Here is a 23,948-nt window from a genome sequence, read left to right on the forward strand (position 1 = left end):
TTTCATTTTTTTTAGGCCGCTGTAGTTGCGGTATCAGAATTAAAAAAACTTCCCTACTACCATCAGAAGACATGATAATAATGCTGGTTTATTTTTGTAAAGTGAGTATGATTTATTTGCCATAAGTGTTGAGTTAGAAAGGCATACATGTAATCACTCTGTATTATGAATTAGTTACAAATAAATGACATAGTATTATGAATTACTTAAAAAAGATGATTTTGTTATCACTCTTAATCAGCTGACAACCTTTCTGTTGTGCTTATCATTCATGATTCTTCTTTTTGTTTGCAGTATGTTCGAATCAGTTTTTCTGCATCTTTTTCACTCATTCCATTCCGCTGACCAATGCGTGCATCTTCTTGCTGTTGGAAGGAAATAGTATCAAAATACATTTTACATAGTGATGAATACTTTAGTTACTTAAAATTGTTAATTCTTTTCTTTAATACAATAACATCTAATTGATTTTGAATCTAATTCCAGAGTCATTATTCTCATGTAATAATTTTCTTTCTATTCAATTCCAATGATACATTCTGTGTTGATGGAAAATATTAGGCTGTTATGAAAAGTGGAAAGCATGATCTTAGATTTTGAATGGGGCTAGAAAGCAATGATTGAGTTTGCTTTATTTTGATATCACCACCAATTGTGATGTTACCAATCCCACTCATCACTGAACCTTGCAATTCAAATATGCCCAGCTGGCATCAGGCGGAGGTGAATTTTTGGGTTTAATGGTTGCTTTATTATGGTTGCTGTAGCCAGACAAATGAAGGATTTATCAAATATTAATAGTTGAATTGATAGCTACCCATATTTCATTGTAATTGCTCTCTGAAATTGATTTTGGAAGTCTATTACTACTGATGCTCTGGATAACTTCCTCAATCAACCATTTTACTCAATCCATTCCTTGTATAATTAGGTAATAAAAATGAAATAAATCTGTTTAAATTATTAAACGATGACATATTTGCCATAAAAATCCCCCCAAACACTCAGGCTATGAGTATGAACTGTGTTTTTTTTTATTTTGGGTGGGAAAATGGAGTTAACTAATTGCCTTTAATGTGCACTATGATGAAACCTCTGATTTAAGGGCTATAATTTATTTGAGGAAGTATGATGTATAATATGTTTCATTATGCTGTGAATAATTTATTAATTAAAAGTACCTGTTACTGATTTATTAATAATGCAATTATAATGACCATGATAAGTGGATCAAAAATGCATATTTATTGTTAGAAATGTTTTTATATTTAGTTTGAATTTCCTGTTACAATATTTTCACTATGAACGAATGATATAAATTTCCATTTATAATTGGAAATTTATTCATCACACTATCTCAATAGTTCTTGTTTCATGAAATATCTTAAAAATTTCTGTAAGAAGTTCTAATGAAGTATTTTTTTTTCAGGTAATGAAATTTTCATACTTATCAACCTGCCTGCTGTGCTATACATGAGAAAACAGACATAATGTATTTTTAATAAGCATTTGAGGTTGTTAATGCCCTCTGTCTGCTGTTTTATGCGCTTCATTTGATGCAGTTTTGATGAGTGTAATGCTTGATAAAATATTTTTATTTAAGGTTTGTACTTATTCATCTTCATTGGTACCGTGTATGCATAACATAAATATGATGGCGTAGATCTTGTGAAGTAACTCTGCTACTACATCCTCTTCGGTATTTAAGGGGAAACTTCTGTATTATAATAAGAGAGAAAAATGAGTTAAGGAACCTAGTACTTGGAGACTGAAAAGGTTTTATAAGGGTTTAAAGAGTCTCAATCACTAAAATATTTGGCGTTTTCTTCTGATTATTTTTTTTGTTAAGATTTCAGAGAAGTTAGCATTTTGCTATAACTGTGGTCCAAAATCGTATTTTTTTACTAAATAATTTTTTATTCTACTATGCTTCCATATGTTATGTCCTCATGGGACATAATGGTTGTGAAAGAATTGTATTTACGTAAAACAATCAGTGCCTTATTCTGAAGGATTATGATGAAATATTTTCTAAAATTTATTTATTTTTGATCAGGATTAATTTTTTCATATTTGCATTAGCCATTTTATCATGCATAAACATATTCATTTAGGAGTTGCCATTGTCAGAAATCACAATTTTTAATTACTATAGACTCCCCCCTTATTTGTTGCATGTTTTGGTAAAAAAGGTGTCACCAGCACTTGAATATAGTCACCCCATAACTTTTCTCCTGTGGATTTTAGGCAGAAATAGAAGTCATAGAAGTATGACTACATATCATAGAAGTATGCTATCATTAGATTGCAAATTTTCCATCTGATTTATTCACAAAAATTTGGTGATGTGTTTTCCCCAAAATTGAAGACTAAACACAAGATACATATTGCTCAGGCATATATGGTGCTCTTTAGACGTTGTTGGTATTGTGTTTATGTACTATATCATCAGTTTTATATTTATAGGTAATAATATATAGTCCGATCCGGAAAAACTGTAGCCCCTGGGAACTGAATTTTTTTCCCTGGCTCCACACCCCTTTCTGTTCTCTGTAGCCGGGGACATTGGGTGGCCTTTGTTGTTATGTTGAGAAATTGAAAATTTTTGACTCCAGGGTGGTTTTTATGGAGGATTGTGTAAATACTTCATTCTTATGCAATTTATTGTTGTGTGGTTACACCTTTAACCTTTGGTGCTTAAGATGTATGGTAGGGTTCTCTGTGCATCTTCCAATGCTTTAATAACTTCATTTTTTTTGGAGCATTGTCATTTAAGGAATGCCAGCTGTGTAAGTTATTATTTTTATACATTTATATGTATCTTTAAATGCTTTAATGAGTTGAACTATTTTGGAAGATAATAATTATAGGAATGCTGGCTATGTATTTTTTCTATGTACATATTTCCTTTCATCACTGTGGATTTTCACTTCAAATAACCAAAGCACAGACAGTACTGAGGCATTCAATACTAGAGGTTTGTATTGACTAACCTGCTATTTGCTATTTCTGTAGGTTATCCAAATTTGTATGTTAAGTTTCTTAAGAGAATTTATGACCTCATTCTACTACATTCAGTTGCCATGGTACTCTAAAGATGGAAATTTTCAAGGAATACTCTTGACAGTTGTTTGCTTATCAATGATTAAATGCAACATCTGATTAGGTACAGTAATTCCTCTTGTCTTCAACATGTATCATTGATTCATAATTAGCACAAACATTGTTTTCTTGTAATTTTTGGTACAATTTTGATACATAATTATTCAAGTGCTGTGTAATTTTGTATGTACGTAGTTTTTCTCAATGCCTAGTTTTTCAAGAACTTTTTAGCTATGTTTTATTATGCATTGGTTTATTTGATTATAATTATGATACAGTCTGTATTGCTGTGAACAGCTTTCCTTGAATCATGTACACTGTCAACTCATTTAATTCATTTACCAGTTATGTAATGATTTAAATGATAGCGCCTCAGGTGCCTTAAGTTGAAGACAATTTTAAAGAAATGATATAGTGGAACCTTGATTTATCATTTTTTAAGAGGATGGATGAAAAAATGGAGAATGAGGTAAACAGTGAATGTGGGAAAGTTTGACAAGGTCACGTGTGGAGCAGTAAAAGCAGGATTTGAGTGAGTAATTTTCTGAAAATTTAAAATCTGAAATGTTCCTTTCTATTTGGTATGTTTTTAATGCAATTAAAGCAATCATGTAATGCATGAACCATGTTGCGTTAATCTGAAGCAGCAAGTCCATCAATACTTGGATTTATCCGTCTTCACGTTTTTGCTGGGCAGCTTGCTCTACCCCCACCCCTGCCATTATTGGATTTTTGCTTTTTGATTTTTGGATGCTAGACTGATAGGGCTAAATCATCCATTGTTTATTGCTCAGTGGCACACGAGATCCAACTTTGGATGTCTTTCTGGATTGAGGAATACTGTGCATGAACTTTCAGGCTATAAACTTTATTGGTTTCTCTGGTTGACAGATGAAGTGATGGGACCCTCTTTTGAGTTTTGCTAGAATGCTAAGTTTCTGTCATATTTTGCCTCAAAGGACACAATGAAACTACATATGTTCTTGGTTTCATTTTTGTTGAACGATAGATGTGGGAAAATAATACATTGGCACTGTGATCAATATGGGAAAACAGCAGTTTGGGGAACAATAGATATGGGAAAAAATTATATTGTCTGCTTAGAACTTCATTCGGGACCAGGAGCAGTGAAAAATAAATGCAGGAAAATGATCATTGAGGGAACTGTCAGTCCAAGTTCCACAATATAATGAATAAATTACTGTTTAGCTCACAAAATACTCTAATGGTAAGAACCAAGTGCAAAATAGAGGACTAAATTGGAGTTAGATGACTCAATGGTTGTCTTAACTTGATCTTTGAATTCATCAAAATTTTTCTTTGGTTGTAAACAAAAGGTTTTGTAATTTTCACAATTTTGCTATGTAATAAGATAATGGGGACAGTAAGGGCTGAAAGACCCCATAGTAGATGACTAGAAGAAGACAAATTGAAACAAGTAAGTTAATTCAAGTACTGAGGAAATATGGTTATGGAGAATGGGTGTGGTACAGAAGAAATTAGAGGAGGAATTTGCTTAGAAAAGTTGCTGTATGAAGATTAAGGGGCTGCTAAAAGCAAGGCATAGTGAGACTGTTAAATAATGATAAAAATAGTTTTCTAAATCTGCTTAATTCAGTGGACACTTAACATGGACTTAGAAGAAGAGAGGAGAGATGTACTGGTAGTGTTTAAAGGAGTGGATGGAGAGAAAACTTTGGATGGACGAAGTGCTTAGGAGGATTGGAGAAGTCATGAGTATTCTGGTGGAAGTTATAATTAGGATGGCAACATTTATTGATATTACTTTGAGCAGTGGCATAATTTGCGTAACTTGTGGTTTTCACTGTTAAGACAACCATTTTCTGTGATTTCTGTCGGCTCACAGTTTTTATTTTATGCTGTGGGTATCCCAAGTTTTACTTGTCTGTGCCTGCATTTACTTATTCAAGGAGTACTGAAAAAATGCTCTTCCCAATCATGCTGTGCCCTAAATAATGAGGTACAAATGTGTTGACCAGATAAGCAATGAAAATAACCCAGCCAGAGGATCATATGAGAAGACTGTAGTGATTGAGAAAACTGGAAGGGAGACACTGGATGCTGATGGATATCATAAAAACTGAACTTTTAAAGCTGAATACTGTATCAGCCCCGGAAAAAATGCTGTAATGGCAGCAAAGCAAACCAGTAAAACCTTTTGAATACAGAAACTTCAGTAGTCACTCAATGACTATGGTTAACGTTTTAAAGTCAAGTGGAATTGGTTAAGTAAATGTTGACTATCTATATTTATATAACCTTTTTATCTCTAAGTATAGCCAGGGTATCAACTTCAGTGCTAACCTAACTACAATATTTGTGCTTTAGGTTCATTGCATATCCTTCTTCTTCAGCATCCTACACTCCATATCGGACTTTTACAGGGATGATAGGTGCACCGGGAGGAAAGTAACAATGCTCATGAACACAATTGGTGTTACGGAAATTTGATGAAAAGATGAGGACAGGTGACAGTGATTGCATAGTAAACTTGGTGTCTTACATTTAAACATTCGTTACTAATACAGAAGCAGAGGTGATAACTGCAGAAATAATCTTTAGGATTTTCATCTATAAAATTTGGAATGCAATTGCGGAACATTATTTTGGTAAGTGCCCTTTGGATACAGAATTATTACAATTATAATTATCAGTGAATATTTTTTCATCGGGAATTTTTTTTATTTCTAAGGTGCGTAGTAATTTACCTATTGCTGAATTTCTTTTTATCAATTCATAATTTTTTCTCAAGATTACTAGAATAATCACATTGTTAAGTAGTCTCTGATTTAAATTATAATGAAAAATAGGGAATAATTATCTATATAAAATAATAATACTTACTTTTGGCACAATTGTATCACTTCCATCCTTCGAAAAAGCAGTGCGACCATAATGCATTACACTTAAGTAATCATATTCAACTCCAAAGTCAGTAACTTGGGACTCGTTGTACTTCTGGAAGTTATTTTCTTTACCTGAATGAAAATTTATGATAAATAACTTATCCATCTTAATTCCCTAAGAAGCTATTTTGTATTTTAGTGAAATATTTAATCAGGTTCAGGTTTTACTTTTTGGGTAAATGGAATTTTAGGTTAAAACTGTGTCATAAGTTATTGAAATTTCCAAAGAAAATTTTGCCCAACTTTTCATTTCACAGCTTTTACACCACTTGTAAATAGAATGACTCATGTTAGGTATAAAGTTTTACAATCCTGTGAAAATTTTTAAATAAGGTGTATTTAGTAACTATGCTGAGTATTATTTAGTCAATTGAGGATTCATAAATGCTTTGATTGTAACAATTACTTGACCAGCGTTGATTTTTACATGGGTTTTCTTGTATAATCTCTGTACCGAAAAATGCGAGGTAAGAATTTCATCAGGAAACTTGATAAGTCACCTAACAATTACTTGACCAGCGTTGATTTTGACATGGGTTTTCTTGTATAATCTCTGTACCGAAAAATGTGAAGTAAGAATTTCATCAGGAAACTTGATGAGTCACCTCAATATGGAGTTTGGTTTAAGTTCTGGTACCTTAGTATGCTAAATGACTGTAAGAGGAGGGTTAATTTACCTTAGAGAAGGAGTTTTTAATAAGAAGACAAAAATTCCCCTTCCATCCTAGGCTTCTAATGGAAGGCATATGAAGAGAATTCTCTCTTTCACACACTCCATTGTCACTGCTATTTTTGAAAATAGACTCGTCTAGTCTAGAAACTTTTCTGCTCAAGTACCAGGAAATTTTAACCAAATTCCAAAATTTGTTACTTTTATGCCACATACCTTTCTCGATTTTGTCCCATTTGATCTCTACGTAATCATCCCGGTTGTAAGCGCTTTGCTGATGAAAGAACCCCAGTGCATGCAGGACTTCATGCACTACAACACCATGGTGAACACATCCAGGACGTTGTAAATTTACCACTTGACCTCCAGGACCTGGTTTCTTATCCCCTCCTCCGGTAATAAAGCCAAGGTCCACAAAGTTTTCCAATAAGCTCCTACCCTTTCTGTTTCCACTTCTTTTGCTTATAGAGTGGTCCTGCTCGACACTATCCAAATCAATTGATGAGTCATCTTTGTCTTCCAGAGGTGAAGATAGCCCTTGGCTCTTTTGTCTTCCAACCATAGACCAGCAGCCTGATGGCTCTCCTTTAATCCATATGTAAGATGCTGGCTTTTTCTTCTCATGGAATAATCTGGACTCATCTTCATCATTATCATCATGTGCTATGGGAAGTGATCTTATTATTGATTTTTCTTCACTTGAATTGTCTTCATCTTTATAAGGGACTAGTTTGACACAGGATTTTTCATTAAATTCTTTTAGGGCTCCCTCGATGATACCCCTCTCTTTTTCTGCTAAGTAAAGAAAAAGAGTCATGATGAAAAGAAGTCCCTACTTTCTTTGGCATCATTCATGGATGCAAATTCATTTATCTGGAAAGTATCATATTCCCTGTAGGCCCAAATGGATCCCCAAAATTGCATAACAGGAAATTTTAATGTCTTTTATTTATGGTAGTAATGTTGTTTTAATATCATTTTGGTTTTACTTGTACACTTGTTTTTGAATAATTAGCACACAATCATTTTTAACTATGCATAGAGAATGCATGACAAATATTCTTAGATAACTGAATGTTGTCATGGCTGGAAAAATCATTCAAGTCAAAACAATACTTTTAGGACAAGGGTCTTCAACCCACGGCCCCCAGGCCGGATGCAGCCTGCCGGCTAATATCTTGCGGCCCCTAGAGGCTAAAGAAAATATTGTATCGCAACCCAAATATTGACACACTCATCAAAAATAAAAAATACGTCAAAAATTGCATTGATTGGTTGAACTTTTTAACCAATTAAGATTATCGCACTATGAAATTATATGAATTTTTTATATTTTGTTGATATGGTGGAAAAGTTTCATGGAGCATTCCGTACGATGTGAAATCAATTTTTGGCCCTTTCAATAAAGAGATGGAAGACCCTTGTCTTAGAACGTGATTATGAATGGCATTAATAATAAAAATCCTAGGTTATTGGAGAATTACAGAATACTGGATCAATGTAGTATGGAAGAGTAGCATCAGGCCAGCGTGTCTCTTCGTTAGTAATGATATTTCTAGAGGACCCTTCCTGTTGTGGTAAGAGCATGATGTCTCCTTCATACTGGCCACTGAGCTCCCACACATTCTCAGGTTGATCTGGTGACCATGATGCAACTCTTCTTGCTGAAAAAATTGTATTACTTCATTATTTTCTGTGAAATGTTATGGTTTTCCTATGCCGCAAGATGTGCTCATGTTTCATGAAGATAAAATATTTTTTTTATTGGATTGGTTTTGTTCAAAATACAACAGAGTAGATAATCCATCATTCTATGTATTTGCCATTGATTGGGCTATCTCCGTGAAACATCCCTTGTCATTGCTACCAAGCATTCACCTACTCTCTCTTTCTACCTTTCCCTATTGTTAATCTTCTACACTTCGACTTTTCAAAGTTTTTTTTCAATGGAATAGGTGCAAAAGATGCAATGAAAGGATTACACAGAAACTGAGGTATAAATTGCCTGGGAAATAACATCATAAATGGATTATTTCTCTTTCAACTATCCACTAAGGCTGTTCACGTAAACGGGACAGAGGAACCAAGCTCCTCTGTTTCTTGTTATAACTTTTATCATACACTTCATTTTCGTCGTGACTACTGGTATGCTAATGTGTGCAAAATGTATAAATCTGTATGGCAGTTTGATGTTATTGCAGTCATTTCTCCCTGTTGTGTGCCGGTTGATTTTCTTTCTTTTGGTTCTTCTTTCCCATATCCTTTTTGACTTATCCAAATAAAATTGCTGGAAATATTTCATGTAAAACATTCCAGATATGTGAAGTTAAGATATTAAAGCGTGAAATACTAGGTTTTTAGGAAGTGTGACCTTTGAAATGTGTGAAATGTTAAAAGACTTTTATGGTCTACAATCTTCAACTTTTTGCTGTAGCCTTTTATATGCCTTTTACAGCCTTAGAAGTTCACATATTGACAAGGAATTGGAAGCATAGTTTAGTCTTTGGATGAAATTTCTTGTTGGAAGTGTCCAATGATACTGTGATAGTTCTATTTATGATCAGGGAAATGTGGAAAACTTGCAGTACGGTGTGCTTTTGTTTGATTTCATTTACTTACAATTTATAAATTTTTCTTCATTAACTCAAAGTGATATGAGCTTAGTTAATGCTTGCACTAGGTTCCAAGTGTCAGCTTCATAGGTATTTCCATGCATAATTTAAATATTGAAGTGTACGATTGCAGCAGTGAGTTCTGATTCACGTCACAATTTTTTCTCTGTGTTCAAATCCTCTCAGCACTCCTGAATAAGTCAGAATTTGAAGTAAAAATGTGTGGAACCTACCCCACAGTGGGTGAAACTCAGAAAATGTTGCCAAATCTGTTTGAGGTTGCAAACTTTAGTACTCAAGGGAATCCCATTCAAGATATGCATAATAATTACTATAAGATGCTTTGATTCTTGAAGTTGGCAAATAATAATTAATTATGCTTAAGATTTCACAATTATGTGCAGGTCTTCATTATTTTACTGCTTAATCCTCTGTCAAGTATAGTTAAAACAAGAGAAAATTCCAGTTTAACTTTAATGTTGAGTCCTGCCCAACAATATTACTAGGTCCACGTGTGGGATTCTATCTTCTGCAGCCAGCTATGTTGCTTGTATTTAGACAGGCTAAGTGCTACCCTTTATCTGGGTTTCTTTACAGTGAAATAGAATTTAAATCAGAGATGTGGGGAAAGCACAGCAACTTGGTTGTTGAGATCTTCAGGCAAGTCATCTTTGTGCTTTCTACAATGGAGTCTCAAAATTTTTAATTCCTGTATACCACTTGAATTTGTGGGAGAGCTAACTCTATACAGCTTCTACTCTTACCTCGACATATTTTATCCTTCAGACCCTTGTGCCCCCTTACGAGAAAAAATCCTGGATCGACCCTATTGATACTATTGATATGTTGCATTTTGGTACTGATATGAGATGAAGATAGCAATTGGGATATGTTGGTTCATTCGAGGCTTTGGCACAGTTTCACTGGTTATCATGGAAATTTCCACTTAAATATATTTACTTAATGCCATCCAATGTATTTGTGCCATCTAATTTTTTTTCATTGTGTCTGGAAAGTCACAAGCGTGGAAAAATCATTTTTGTTATAGTTATCAATTGAATTTTTTCCTCTTCCTCTTATGCAAATGTACTAAATATTGGGCATCCCATCCACATCATGTCATTCAGATGGTGATCCAAAGAATTTGAAAATATTATATTAGTTTGAATTTACTTGAATTGTTTTTAATTTAATAATTTGTTGCAATCAACCACATTTTTATCACTGATGAAGATGAAAATTTAGTACTGTACATGTATTGAAGCTGTCTTTAATATTATAAATATATTCTGGTAAAGTCATGCTGAAATTTGGATGGTAACCCTTCGAGTTCCATTTAGACGCGGAGCGGAGGTGCTTCTGAGCAGTGGCGCAGCGAAGGGGGGGGGGTTTGGGGGTATAAGCCCCCCCCCCCCAGAGCTCAGAGAAATTGTTAAGTTTAATCCATTTTATTTAATTGAATTGATATTACTAATAGAATAGTGTAAGGATGAATAAAATATCCCTCAGAAAGCCATAAAACTCACCATTTTGACCATTTCACTTAAAATTCCGCAATTTATTAATCTCGCACATACTGCTTATATCCCCATATATACCCCCACACACCCTGGTATTAGTTGCACCTAAACCCCCACCCCCCAGCCTTAATTCCTAGCTCTGCCCCTGCTTCTGAGTACCATAGAAAACTCAAAAGCAAGGAGAATACAATGTTACGTCTGTGGCCTGGGAAATGGGTAAAGGGTAGTAGGAAGTGTTAACTATACTATGTAACGTGACTTTAATTCACAATATTTTTCTGGCCCTAGTTATTATGTGAGTCTTTTCTTTTATCCTAAATGATGTAGTGAAGAAGCTTCACTGGTGGTGTGGATAGAGAAGTGTAGGCAAGAGATATAAAAACGATTGTGGAATAAAGGAGTTTCCCTTCCCATTAATTTGGAATAAAGAAGAGGTATAAGATATTCAAGGTTAAGACAGTGTCTGTAGATTGCAAAATATGTTTTTACTGCAAAGTGTTGACGTCTACGTAGAGTGCCCTCTAAAAAAACAAGAACGCATATCATGGTGAGTAAGATTATATTTATTGAATGAAGGTTTGCCATGGTTCATGTAAGGTATTGATAGTTTTGTACGTGCTTATGTATAGATAGTGGCATTTAGCACTTAAGTAAATCTTCTCATGCGGCAGCTGGTATAAAATAAGTGAAATAAGGGCTATCTCATAGAATTTACGATTTATATGTCAATAACTTTTGTATCAACACACCAGTGCATTAATAATTTGCGAAGAGTGTGTAGAATTTTTCTAGGTTTCTTTCCCTCCCTGCCTCTATTCCCGCACTAAGGAATGCAAAATAAAAAAATGACTACCGCATTAGTTAAATTAACCATGCGCGAGGTTCTGGCTGCGGTATGCAGTGATACTCCATTTTTGAAATGAAGTATATATTTAATCATAAAATATCAATGAAAGTCATGATTTCAAATGAGTAGCGCTTAAATTGATCATGGCCTCCCCTTCTAGTTGCGTTCCGTCATCTTAAGTTATTATTAAGCAATATTAGCGCAGGTACGCGTTAGAGAGTGCGGGAAACGTTAAGGGCCAAAATCGTCGAACTAAATTTGTCGAATACGGCCGAAGTGTCGTGACAGGCGCGATCGCCTCTCGTAGCTGAGACGACGACGAAGGGAGGGAACACGCCCCCCCCCTCCGGACTATGATATATACAGGGTGGAGAAAAATTGTGGACTCTCATGACTTCGAATGCCTTGCCTGCCGGATATCGCGATTTATCCAAGACATCCGACTACAGGGCAAACTCGCGGCTAATCGGAGCGATTGGCTTAAAGTTTCTGTAGTTAAAATATGGTGCGTTTTCGACCAAAACGTCATTGGTAATTTTGGTTCCTGCTGGCATCAGCTATCCAGGATTAAACCACCAGGCGATGTTTAAATTATTTTTCTCCACCCTGTGTTCGCCTCTGATGCAGGCACGAGCTGTGGTCTGCGGTTTTTCCCTGCGAAGTGCTTTCTTTTGCGAGAGATAGCGAGTTATTTTAAGATTACAATAAAATACATCGCAACACTAGGAATACCGTACAAGGGCACTGAAGTTACTCGAGGAATGTGAGTCAAAGCAACCACAGGGCGCAATCCTTTCGCTGGTACCTCATGTGGCCTAAGCGCCTGGTTAGTGAATATTAAAGAAATTTTTAGACAGCATCCGTCTTTAAATGCATCATTTTGCATGGGTTCAATGCTTAACACGTTTTATTTGACGCCGATAAGATGTCTCATCTTGTTTTCGATTAGATCATTTTTAATTCAGATGACTACTTAGGTTCTTTAAACTCTTTCGACGCCTTCTCTAATTATTCATTATTTAATCCACAAATGTAACATTTAAAAGAATTACTTGACTAATGTATAATCTATTCGTTTCTCTACGCTTTGGTATTTCGGGAAAAATTTTATTTGTTATTAGCTTTAATCGTTTTTATGGTTTTCTTGAAAACATGGTTAGCATGCACCAATGCATGCACTTTTCCGAGACTATGACGGCATAATAATGACTAACTATAGTAAAGCGGCATTTTACCTATCGTGTGCCGTTAATTCATTGCTTTCTAGGCTATTGTTAAGTATACCTACTATGTGTACCGGACAGCGTGCGAGTTGGGAGTTGGTTGTCTTGGTTGTACGTTGGGAGTCTTGGTTGCTGTGGCAACGCGGCAGTAATATCGCTGCTAATTCGTAAACAGTTTCCTAGCGACCATGGCGACCCATATTAATTTGGTCGAATTGTCACCATAAAGTATCGCATGGAATCCCGAGGAATAATTAAAGTGAAATCTTTAAGGGCCTCGCAGGTTATTGAAATGCATAATGGTGAGACTTAACTATCTTTAGCTTTTATTTTTTTAAGGTTGTCGAGAGTATTTTATTTACTTTCATCCACCCGATCCATCCTCATCACACTAGCCCTCGGCATCTGAGTAAACTCCCGGGACAAAGTTTTCAACAGGTGAATTTCGTGTAAGTTTCCTTATAACCCTATTGATGGATGAGCCTAATCTTTAATATTGTATTTTTTTATTATATCTTCATGGTGATTTATCGAATTTCAGTATTAATGATCGTTCTCCAAAAACTTCCCTCGTCACGACAGCTGCCTTTGATTTATTTGCACACATATTCGGAATGCGCTTGGTTATAATTAAGTGCGGAGTGTCTTGAAACAGTGGCGTAGCCAGGGGGGTCTGGGTAGTATGGACCCTCCCCTAGAAATGTAAAAAACACAATAATTTTCCTACCTAAAAGAAAACAAAATATTGAAAATCAGGAATTTACAAAATATTTCTTTAACAAATGAAGTTTTTTCGATTATTTAAATTGTTGAAATTAGTTTAAAACCCTCTTCTTAGTACCCTGTTTTTCAAAAAATTTCCCCCTGGTTTTGGACCTCCCCCGGACGAAATTCCTGACTACGCCACTGTCTTGGAAGCGGGGTGACTTGCTCCATGCATATGTGTGGTTAATTATTGTTATTTCTAATTTGATTTGTGTAAATACTCTGCAACCCTATTATAGGCCGGGAAAATTATCGGCTTCGTAGGACGGCAATCTATGAACTCAGTAACCAGTGCGGCGAGATAGGGTCGGGCACAGTGCAAGTAAATACGAAGTATTAAACATTTAATGAGTGGCTTTGTAGCATTTTGACAGTGTCTTCCCATCTTCGACTCTCGCCTTCCCGAACCTGGTAATTATCTACCACCCTCATTTTGCTTCATTTTATACGAAGTGGATCTCGAGTCAGCCAGTAATAACATTAATGTCTTCACAAAAGTTGCTCGTGCTAATTTTTGTAAAATGTCCAACCTACGAATGCTGAACTAGCTTGAAAGTTTGTAGATTGGCGTAGTGTTACGGGAAGAGAGCTGCAGGTAAGATCAGACTGACGCTGCATTCCATCAGCCGTAGTACAGATCTGTTACCTTTTTCCACTTAAATGATGATAGCAATTTGTGGTAATCACTTATTAGCTTTTTAGTGGAGTTTACTAAATCTAAATAGTGAAATCGCATGGGAAATTGAGAAATTATTTCTTGCGCCTATACGTTCAAGTTAATCTGTTAATTACTATGTTCTTATGCTTTCCAAATGAGAAGATACCTCCAAATTTCAGGCAGCTTAATTTAACCAATTTTGTGATAAAATAACAGCACGAGCTGAAAAAAATGCGTCATTGTGGTTTTGTTCTTTACAGGAAAATCGAAGACGATATGTTTAATGATTTTTAAAGGAATTCATTTCCATCAGTTTTTCATTTTTTTCCATCAATGTATTCCTAATTTCGAAAAATAATTAATCGGAACGGCTCCCTTTAATGAGTTTATTGGTAGGTATCGTAAGAATAGGGTAGTTTCCTTCATCAAAGAAAACGAAAGGCATTGATTGCGATTCGTTACCCACCATTACTGTATTCATAATATACAAATTATTTCGTATTAGAAATACCGGTTTAGACGAATGGCAATGGCAATGGTACATTTTTATCCTCATTTGAAAAGGGCCAGATTGGCGCCCATGCGATGCCACTCCACGTGACGTCACAGGGACCTAGTTTCTATACGAGAAGATAGAAGTTATACATCGTCTGAGGTTACCAATGCATGCATGAGGGGCAGAGCTCAGGGAAACATGTCTTAATAATCACTTATTAAAACTGGCTAAGGTCGGAAAGTTTTCTTCATTTGATACGGTATTAATAATCCTTATTTAAGCCAAGCGCTACCAGCCAGCAGGGTACTCAGCTACCCGCTAGCAGCCTGCGTCGTATCAGCGCTCAACTCGCCTCAAGGTCACCTCACAGGGCGGCAGCGGGAACCAGAAATATGTCACACGGAGAGATTTCCCGGCATTCATACTTACGCGTCGCGTTTTCGCGCGCTTGAAAATTTTCACTTTTCATTTAATCGCAAAAAATAGATATCGTCATGTAAAAATCTAAAAGCGTGAAATACGTACTCCATGAGTAATAATCTTTCGATTTAGGCAATAAAAAAATAATAGGAAACCACCCTATTTCATTTTATTTTCCGCTAATAATTCGTTTCGTTTAGAATTAAATTTTACCATGGGCATTGGTATAATTAGGATATTATTTCTCTGGGAACATTCCCTGGCATATGCCATTGTTGCTAGCTCGCAGACCGCGGTCTTAGTTTTGGCAGAGTATTTCACATTTATTGGTCCTTATTTTTATTATCTTGTATAATATTATCTATTCAATGGGAGGTAATAAACCCCTGTCTTGATTTTTTAGGTGTAACACATGGCGGAATAGCTAAAATATGCACACTCTGTCATCTTAACTCCCCAAGGACACTGCTGACAATCACAATGAATTGAGGTGACCTCCAGGAGGTACGGACCTCGCCGTAAGCCCCTTGTGAAAACTGCCGTTTATCTTGTTTCAAATTTGACCTCCCAAGCTGTTAGTGAATTTTGTGGCTAGCATAATTAAATTAGAACTAAATGAAATGAATTTATCTGCTGTTTTAATATTTTTAAGTCGGAGGCTGTCCCTATGCATTTTTTGATTTTCCAGCAAGCCCTATTGCTTCGTTTTATATTATGGCAGAATTTGTCTCTCTCTGTAATTCGAATAAAATACGCTCGTTCACTACTTTGAAAAACACGAGTTCTCCTGTTAAGCGTTCAAGTCTAGTACTAGAATAATTTATATTTCCGATAAATGTTTGGCTGAATGTTCGGAGACCGATTATGCGTAATATGCATGCAAGTAGTGCGGCTACAGCCATATGCAGCTGCAGACCTTGGTCATATTATTTGAAGCCATAGATGGTAGCTGTCGGTGAGGTTATAGAAGGTTATTATTGTGCCTCAATTACTGATCTCCATTAGTAATTGTAATTGACTACCCCCTTTCTTCAGTGCTCATTCTCAAATATTGAGTTTTTTTTTCTTTCTGAGTACAGCCGCTATCACCGATGTAAGATTTCAATTCAAACCTATGCGTAATAACGATTGTTTACTAATGTAGCTTCCTTTTTCCTTTATCTTCAGTACCCTTATTCCAGAACTCGGGTGGACGCGAGCAACTTAAAGCGCGAAGGGTTTACAGCTAATGGCAGTCACTTTGCCATCGTATTCTGATGACCGGGCGGTTAAGTGAAAGTCCGTGAATCCGTCTCTCTAATGGCCTAGCCATAGACGTCACTGATGTTGGTGGCGTAGATCGTTGCGACCAATAGGAATCTAAGAAGAAAACAAGTGAAGAGTAAAATACGCAAGATCCAGAAAAAAATAAGCGCTAAAAAGGCGCTTATGTAACTGTTGTTATAGTTATCATACTTTTATTTTGAAAACTATTACTTGTGCGTACTAACTTTATCTTAAATTAAAATATCGATTTAAATATTCTGAAATGTGAGACGTGCATGTGTCCATCTTTAATATATGTTATTATTATGACTAATGATAACTAGACCATGAAATATATTTACCTAAGGAGAAATAACTTATATTATGTGATGGGAGGTAAAATTTTCAATTACTTTTACAGATACGGAAGAAATAGGTGACAAATTATTTAGTTTATCTGGCATGTATTGGCGACTTATTTGTTTACGTATGGCTCCGATAGTTATTTTGATTTTGACGTCTTGCTTGTCTTGGATTTTTCACTGGATATGGGTAGCGAAAGGATGCAACAGAAGAAAAGGGGATGGGTAAATGGAAGGATTAGATGGAAAGGCGCCGAATAGATGAAGCGCGAGAATCGTCCAAGATTGAGATCCAAATGATCGTTAAAAATAAATAAAAAAGCATTTGATACACAAAGAAATAAGTTTCAAATACTATTTACGCTGTATTTACTCGAGTTCCTGTTTTTGAACCGAGACCGACAGCAAAAACGAGTCGAAATTTTAGGTTCTGCTTTGACATGCAGCGAACGCTTTGGGCATCGCAGTAATAAATATTGAATTTACCTTGCCAAAAGCCTCCTATTTCTCGTGTATTCCTGTAGCGTGCGCCGATTCACAGGGGAAAGATGGAGAAAAATCACGACACACTCGCTTTCAGGTCTAAAACTCAACTGCCTTTATTATATCCTGTTTATTATGTCACAAGGCTTAAGAGCACGAGAAATTTTGAAAATGTGCTTTTATTATGTAACACTACTACCCTACCAAATTTGAACGATATCGGCGAAAGACACTTCGTGAATGTCCCTTGTTAGGGGCTCCTTGCGACGAGAGGTCGGCCACCCGTTACATTCCTTATTTTTCCTCGTGGTTTAATCATAATCAGTATTTGTTCTCGTAATCAGCCACTTTCCGTATAATTTGATCCTATAATAGACAGAATAATAGGTATATTTATAGGGATGTTTACAAAGTGAAATAAGTGATTCATCCAAAATTTGGTGGTCATCCGAGAAAAACTGGCGACTCGATAAAACCGTACGGTAACCCTTATTTTAAAGTGTACTTACGTTTAGAATATCCCATTGATAATATAGATAATGTATTTAACTCCATTCTGTGGATCATCAACCACTTATTCCTCTTGTTTTTGTTATTTTGAACACAAGCAATTCTTCAGCGAGTAAATAGAGGTACTAGACGACGGGGCACTTTATATGGTTTTGTAGGAAACTTGATATACACGATTTATAAGGTTTTCACACGTTTTTCTATTGAATATCCATCCTGTAATACACTTACTGCATTCAGCAAATGATGTAGGTGTGTAACGTATATCAAAATCTGCAATCAACTTGTATCAATGTAATCTTTCCAAATCTCCCAAAACAATCTCCTTTATTTATTTCAACAATGCCTTGGCAACCCAATATATTCACAATCCGAAGTTTGACGTTAAAACAGCAATTATATTCGCCAAATTTGCGTTTGAGCCCCTACATTGACAGTTTTTCTATCCACTTCCTCAGTCTGTCATCAGTGGATACCGTGCCGTGATATAACGCGCCCACGCTCCGTCACGTGTTTTCAAGCAGTCGATGAAGATTATTTTTTATAGACTCAAAACTCATTGTCAGCTTAAAACATAATTCATCCGCGAAAATTTCGGCGAGCACATTTGAGGTAGGAATCTTCTTATTCTAGTACTTTTAAAAAGCGTGCATGTTCCCCATTGGTTTATAGGCCTTAAGAGGTAACATGCAAGTCACAGTATATATATACAGAGTAAATTCTAAAGTTCCACGTACCTGTAATCAGTTTTTTGGTGATAATTAGCTCCAATAACGCTTACGATCTTGCACTTGAAGCGAGGAAGATATGCACTATACGATAACTAGCCCCTTAAAGTTCCCTGCTTTAAGACTATTTGCTAATGCCAGTCCCAGAATGCAATTTTTCGCTTAAAGCGCCAATAACGGTATCGGTAACGGCTTTCCTCACGTTAGTGAGTTTTGGAATATGCCTGTAAAGTGAGTGCCTTTAAGCGCAGTTAACGTGTCCATTAGTAGAAAGTACGAATCGACAGAGAGTTCCAGAATATGCGTGCAGGTCTGTTAATTAAAAATTCTGAAATATTTATTAGTTGATTGTGTTAATGATGATAAGTATAAAAATTTGAATGCGGTAATCGGGAAGATATATCACTCAGCGAGAGATAATAGAAATCATTTAATGTTTGTACTGGTATTTTTCCATGTTTTACTTTTGTTTCTTAGTTTTTGATGCTAAGGGTTTCATAGTGGTGGCAGCCAAGTTGGAGGTTCCGTTGCTATGACGATGATGTTGTTTCGTAAACAGTATCGTGGCTCTTGGCGAGTGAGTCACAGCGAAGTATGCTATGCTTTCCTGAGGAACTGTGAAGTATTTTTATGTTTCTCCTCTATTTAAAAATATTTGATAAGAAGTGTGGGTTTTGTTTATCTGCCACCATTAATCCCTATATCATTATGATAGAATGTAAGCATCTAGCAAATCTTCCGAGACAAGATTTTCTCAGCTGAGTTTTTTTTGTAGTATCAATTCATGTTTCCCTCTGAGCGTTACATATTGGGGATGCTTATCTATTTTGTTCAAGGTCACTGAAAAAATGCTTGGTATCATTTTTGTGCTGTATATACTCGGCTGACTCTTTACTAAGGCTTTTTGCAGTGTAGATTTTGTAGCGTATGTTAATTATTTCGGAAATTTCTGTGGAATTTGATTCCTTGAATTTCTTTACATGAAGGATAATCGTAAATGCAAAAGCTTTGTGAACTATTTTTACGTTTCGTCTGCATGATGAACACATGCAAATTGCAGTTGGTTGTATATGATATTGTACCATAATTTAAAACTAGTGAAAAATTACCGTTGTCGCGGAATATCCAGGCTAAGATTTCAATATGCGAATACCGACCTATTAAAAAAAATGGAATGTGGCTGATTAAAAGTAGGGAAAAAGCAGCAGTTTTTGTAAGCACTTCGGTGATTCGAAAGATTTAGTTCCCTTCAGCTAAAAATACGTTTTTATAACAGTCAATGTCTCGTTCTCCTGTGTTTAAGGTTCCACCGTATACACTGATATTTTCAAATGCCTTTCTGCTTTTGCTTTGTTAGCTATCGACCCAAAATATTATACCTTACATGCTCTGTTTCCTGGAAATTGCTTTTAAAAATCGGAAAATTTCTCTTGGCTTTTTTGATGACACTTGTGTACGCATATGCAATTTTTATTACAGGCAAATGAAGAAGTCGTTTAAAAAATTGAATGCGTGGCGCTGTTAAGTAGCAATCATGACAATAATCAAGCTTGGGCGTGTCACCATGCTGCTTTGTTGGGTTATTATCAACATTATGGTTATTAGCTTATTAAGGCTATCGTCAAAGCAGCAGATTTCTCAACAAGAGGGAGTATACCTACTGCATCTAGAAAAAGGCGTGAACGGTTTCTTTGGAATCTCCAAATGAAAAGTTTGAAGTAATAATTGTTTGAATAATTATAGCTAATTCCTTTTAATGCAATTCATATCTGAATTTATTACTGTCGAATGAATGAAATTTTAAATGGTTGAACTAGGTTTATTTCAAATCTTCAGTTCAGCCTCGCATGATGTTTGCTAGGTGAATTTTGTTAGTAATGTAAGCAACAAATATATTGGCGGGTTTATTCACAAAAACATTACTCATTTAAAAATGGTATGAGTAATTAATCCAATCATATTATCCTGTTTTGTTGTTTGTGTTTTGATTGGGATAGCTGACGAGCCACGCGGGAGACGAATGTATATGTCTAAATCTAAAAAAAAAAAAGAATTCAACAGTTGACTCAAAATGTTATTTTTTTAACAGTGGGGCAAACAAATTTATATCATATAAAAAGTTTTGGCCTATTCTTGAGAATGGCCAAATGGCCTCGAGTGAGTTTTTGAGGAAAGTTGTTGGACAATTATTAAAAAATTAGGAGGTAACAAGTGGAGGAATTAATATGAAATATCTTCATCTTAGAAAAAGCATTAACATAAGCTAAGTAGTATTGCTCTGCGACAATCACGGGGCGTAATTTCAGCAACTATATGATTCAAGGAATTTTTTTCAGGCACAAATGAGAAAAATTAATAGCGAATAATGCACTTGAAATGAACAATGTAGCTCTAAATACGATCATGAAATGCTAAGTTTGAGGTGAACGTGTATCCACATCCAAATTTTAATCATTATCTGTGACCCAAGGGGAAAAGCTTAGCTCGTTCGATGTAGATCCCGGAACAGAATAATCGCAAACAAACGCTCATTACTTCATAATTGGGTGAGTCCTTATTTACGCATCGTAATGAATCTGGAACGATTCAAGTTCACATCTCCCTATCTTATTTGACTTGATGTGGAGTGGTCATAATATGAAAATGACGACACGTAAGGCTCAAAAAAGTATTTCGTATTCTTTTTCCTGGTATGTATGTGATATTTGTGGCCGAGATTATGTGCTCTTACGCTTTTTACTCGTAACCTTAGTTGACGTTTCACGCCTTTCCGATTTGCTCATAAATGGTGAGACATTGCTTAACTTCTAAAATTTTAGGTTCCGGAACGCATCCTCACTCATTTAATTTCTGCATTAAGTATGATTTTCATTAATAAGCCCCCTAAAATTTCCGATATTTTTATAAACATGTAAGAGAAGTTACAGTGAGGCATCATGTTTCTCTGAGTATAAAGAAACTATGACATTTTGAAAACGTCCGGCTCAGTGCCGAATTATAATTACTAATTTTTCCTGAGAGTTGACAAAACGCCGTTCCGGCCGTAATTTAGCTCCAGATGAGTCAAATGCCTGCATTTATTTTCGTGACTATAGCCGTGCTTTGAAAATTCTCTCCACGAGTCACACTTTGTTTCGGTAGGCATTGTTTATTTTAACAATGATTCTTTCTTTCCCATTTCCCCAGCATTGCATGCTTAATATGATGGGCTTGATCGAGACGGGAATGGAATATTATTTGACGCAAGAAAGAGACATGATTTGAAGTTTAATTGAACTATGTGGGTCACAATGACGGGTATAGCTTAGACATTTGCGAGCAGGCTTGGCAAGAGGGAAGAGAGGTTGGGGGTCAAAAGGCGGCAAATTCACCGACGCTCCATTTCGTTTGGACTAAGCTTTTCGTTTTCTATTTCCAACTAATAGTTTTATTCGCAAGGTAGCATGTTCGTGTCTTTAGCTTTCTCTTAATTCTGGTCTGGTCTGGCCGCGTGTGGTCCTTTATGCTTGGCTTGTATGCGGAAAGCGGGCGCGTTTCTTTATTTATTTCCATCATCACGAAAACAGCACTATTTGGCCTTTATATCGGAGGGGTTTTCAACAATTAACATAGGAAAATCACAACATTCATGCCCTGGTTAGGGGTTGAGAATCCAGGCGGTATTCGAACCCGCGACCTTCAGTATGGCAGGCGAGGACTGTACCCCGCCGCCACCTAGGCCGGCCGGATTCTAATTAAGGCTAGGATCAGTGCTGCATGCCTGGTGTGGAATCACTCCGTGCCACACACCCTCGTGGTGGTATACACGTTACCTCGTAGATGTAGATTAGCATAAAGGCGATAGATGAAGTATCTGAGAATTACGATATCTTCTAACCTATCGTGGAGAACACATTTAAGAAATGTTACATTTACCAATGTTTGTGACAGATCCCTGAAGATGCTATGGTTCATCGAATGTATCGAGAGAAGATTTTCGAAATACATTGAAAGAGATATTTTGGTGAACGGATAGATATGGGAATTCGTTTATCCCCCGAACTATAAATGACTTAAATAAATGCTAGGCGTAATTTCGTTGGAGCATATCCTTTTTATTTGTAAACGGTTGGCGTCCTAATACCTTCCGCCACATGCATATTGAGGCGGCTTGCGTAGTAGTATTTATAGATTTTCGGAGTAGTAGATTTAGATTTCGGATTAGCGCTAGGCACACCAAGAGGTCGCGCAGCAATGACTTTCCTCAGGGTCCCGTCCCACCTCCGTGGAACCCTTACTGCCATTATCACTCAGTGAGTCAACCTGAAAGTTGATTACAATAAGTGAAGATACAGCTCACTCCATACTTAGCCACTGGCGTGTAACAATACACATTCTAGGAAGTTACCCTCATACTAGGCAATTTCTTTTCATGCACCACTTCGCACTTCGAAGGTATATATACGGAGTGTTCATAGGCTTTATCTGGGATATTATGCCAATAATTGAAGATAAGCATTTTCAGTGACAATTTTCCGACAAAATAAAGGTTTTATTTCCGATTTTCTGAGCACAAAATAATTTGAACAGCCCAATAATAACAGCCCAGTAATAACTTAAATAACGTATAATCGGCCTTTCTTGATATTATAGGATCGTGATGGATGTGCTCATATTATTGATGGAGCCTAAATTAATAAATGGTACTTACCTACTTCTTGGAAAGGGAACCCTTCCTTGAAATATCCGCCAAAAGTTGGACCTAATGGCAATCCCCATGCTGATGTTAGAAGGAAAATGATGACCTCAGGATGAGCCATTGAAAACCTCGGTCTTCTTAGTTTTTGAAACCACCTCTGGCGAGGCAAATGCTTACTGTCCATAGGAAAAGATGGAACCACTCTTTTATATGCCGCTTGCAATCGCCTTGGCCGCGTTTTGAGTAGTCGTCGCGGAGATACCCTGGTGTGGCCGTGGTACGTGCTAGGAGTCTTTGAAGATAGGGTTAAGGAGGAAATGGCGACCGTCACGTTCACAGCGAAAGCCTTGGAGAATTGTATTGCAAGGATAAGAAGTTATTTCCACGAAATTTGTGCCAAAATGGTTTTGAAGCGTATTTTTGGGTTGGTGGTAATCTTTGAAATTGTAATTTTTGATAATTATCTGCACTTTGAAAAAGTAAAAATTAATGATTTTTACTTGACCAGTACCAGCTCAGAGGGTTTTTGACCTAAAATTTTATTTTTTTTCTATCCCTAAGCGACCTTGTATTTCAAGGTCTTACCGCTATTGGAGAGAAGTATTGTAACCTCGCTTAGAACATTCATGAATAGCACCTAGTGCTTCGCTTAGGCCTTCTTCTGTGAGGATAGAAATGGAATTAATTCGTAGCTTATCCCCA

The 23,948-nt window shown here is 36.2% G+C and overlaps 2 protein-coding genes across 3 annotated transcripts in view; one reads left to right on the forward strand and one right to left on the reverse strand.

Moving 5' to 3' along the window:
• The window catches only part of LOC124159025 (serine/threonine-protein kinase fused), an 18,097-nt gene extending 14,922 nt beyond the window's left edge, over nucleotides 1-3,175 (forward strand). Inside the window, exons 10-11 of one of the 2 annotated variants that reach the window (XM_046534511.1) lie at nucleotides 16-101; nucleotides 1,430-3,175. In XM_046534511.1, the coding sequence (XP_046390467.1) occupies nucleotides 16-75 (60 nt within the window). In that variant the 3' untranslated portion in view covers nucleotides 76-101; nucleotides 1,430-3,175. Of the gene's footprint in view, nucleotides 1-15; nucleotides 102-294; nucleotides 964-1,429 lie in introns of those variants that run through there. The other variant, XM_046534512.1, reaches the window with a different exon arrangement.
• Nucleotides 270-23,557, reverse strand: LOC124159713 (zinc metalloproteinase nas-36). The gene is made up of 5 exons (XM_046535624.1): nucleotides 23,259-23,557; nucleotides 8,184-8,363; nucleotides 6,916-7,494; nucleotides 5,968-6,101; nucleotides 270-365 (listed from the first exon to the last, which is right to left on the reverse strand). Exons 1-5 carry the CDS (start codon nucleotides 23,428-23,430, stop codon nucleotides 270-272), a joined length of 1,161 nt encoding a protein of 386 aa, XP_046391580.1. The 5' UTR covers nucleotides 23,431-23,557.
• Nucleotides 23,558-23,948: the final 391 nt, after the last annotated feature.

Source organism: Ischnura elegans, chromosome 5 (genome assembly GCF_921293095.1).
Source record: "Ischnura elegans chromosome 5, ioIscEleg1.1, whole genome shotgun sequence".
NCBI lineage: Eukaryota > Metazoa > Arthropoda > Insecta > Odonata > Coenagrionidae > Ischnura > Ischnura elegans.

Bases quoted from the DNA above. Each gene is read 5' to 3' on its own strand.
- LOC124159713 (XM_046535624.1), bottom strand. From the start codon at position 23,430: ATGGACAGTAAGCATTTGCCTCGCCAGAGGTGGTTTCAAAAACTAAGA. The intron at 8,364-23,258 runs GTAAGTACCATT...CAATTTTTTCAG, and splicing joins GTTCCCTTTCCAAGAAGTAG to CAAGAAGAGTTGCATCATGG. The intron at 7,495-8,183 runs GTAATTCTCCAA...TTCTTTACTTAG, and splicing joins CTACATTGATCCAGTATTCT to CAGAAAAAGAGAGGGGTATC.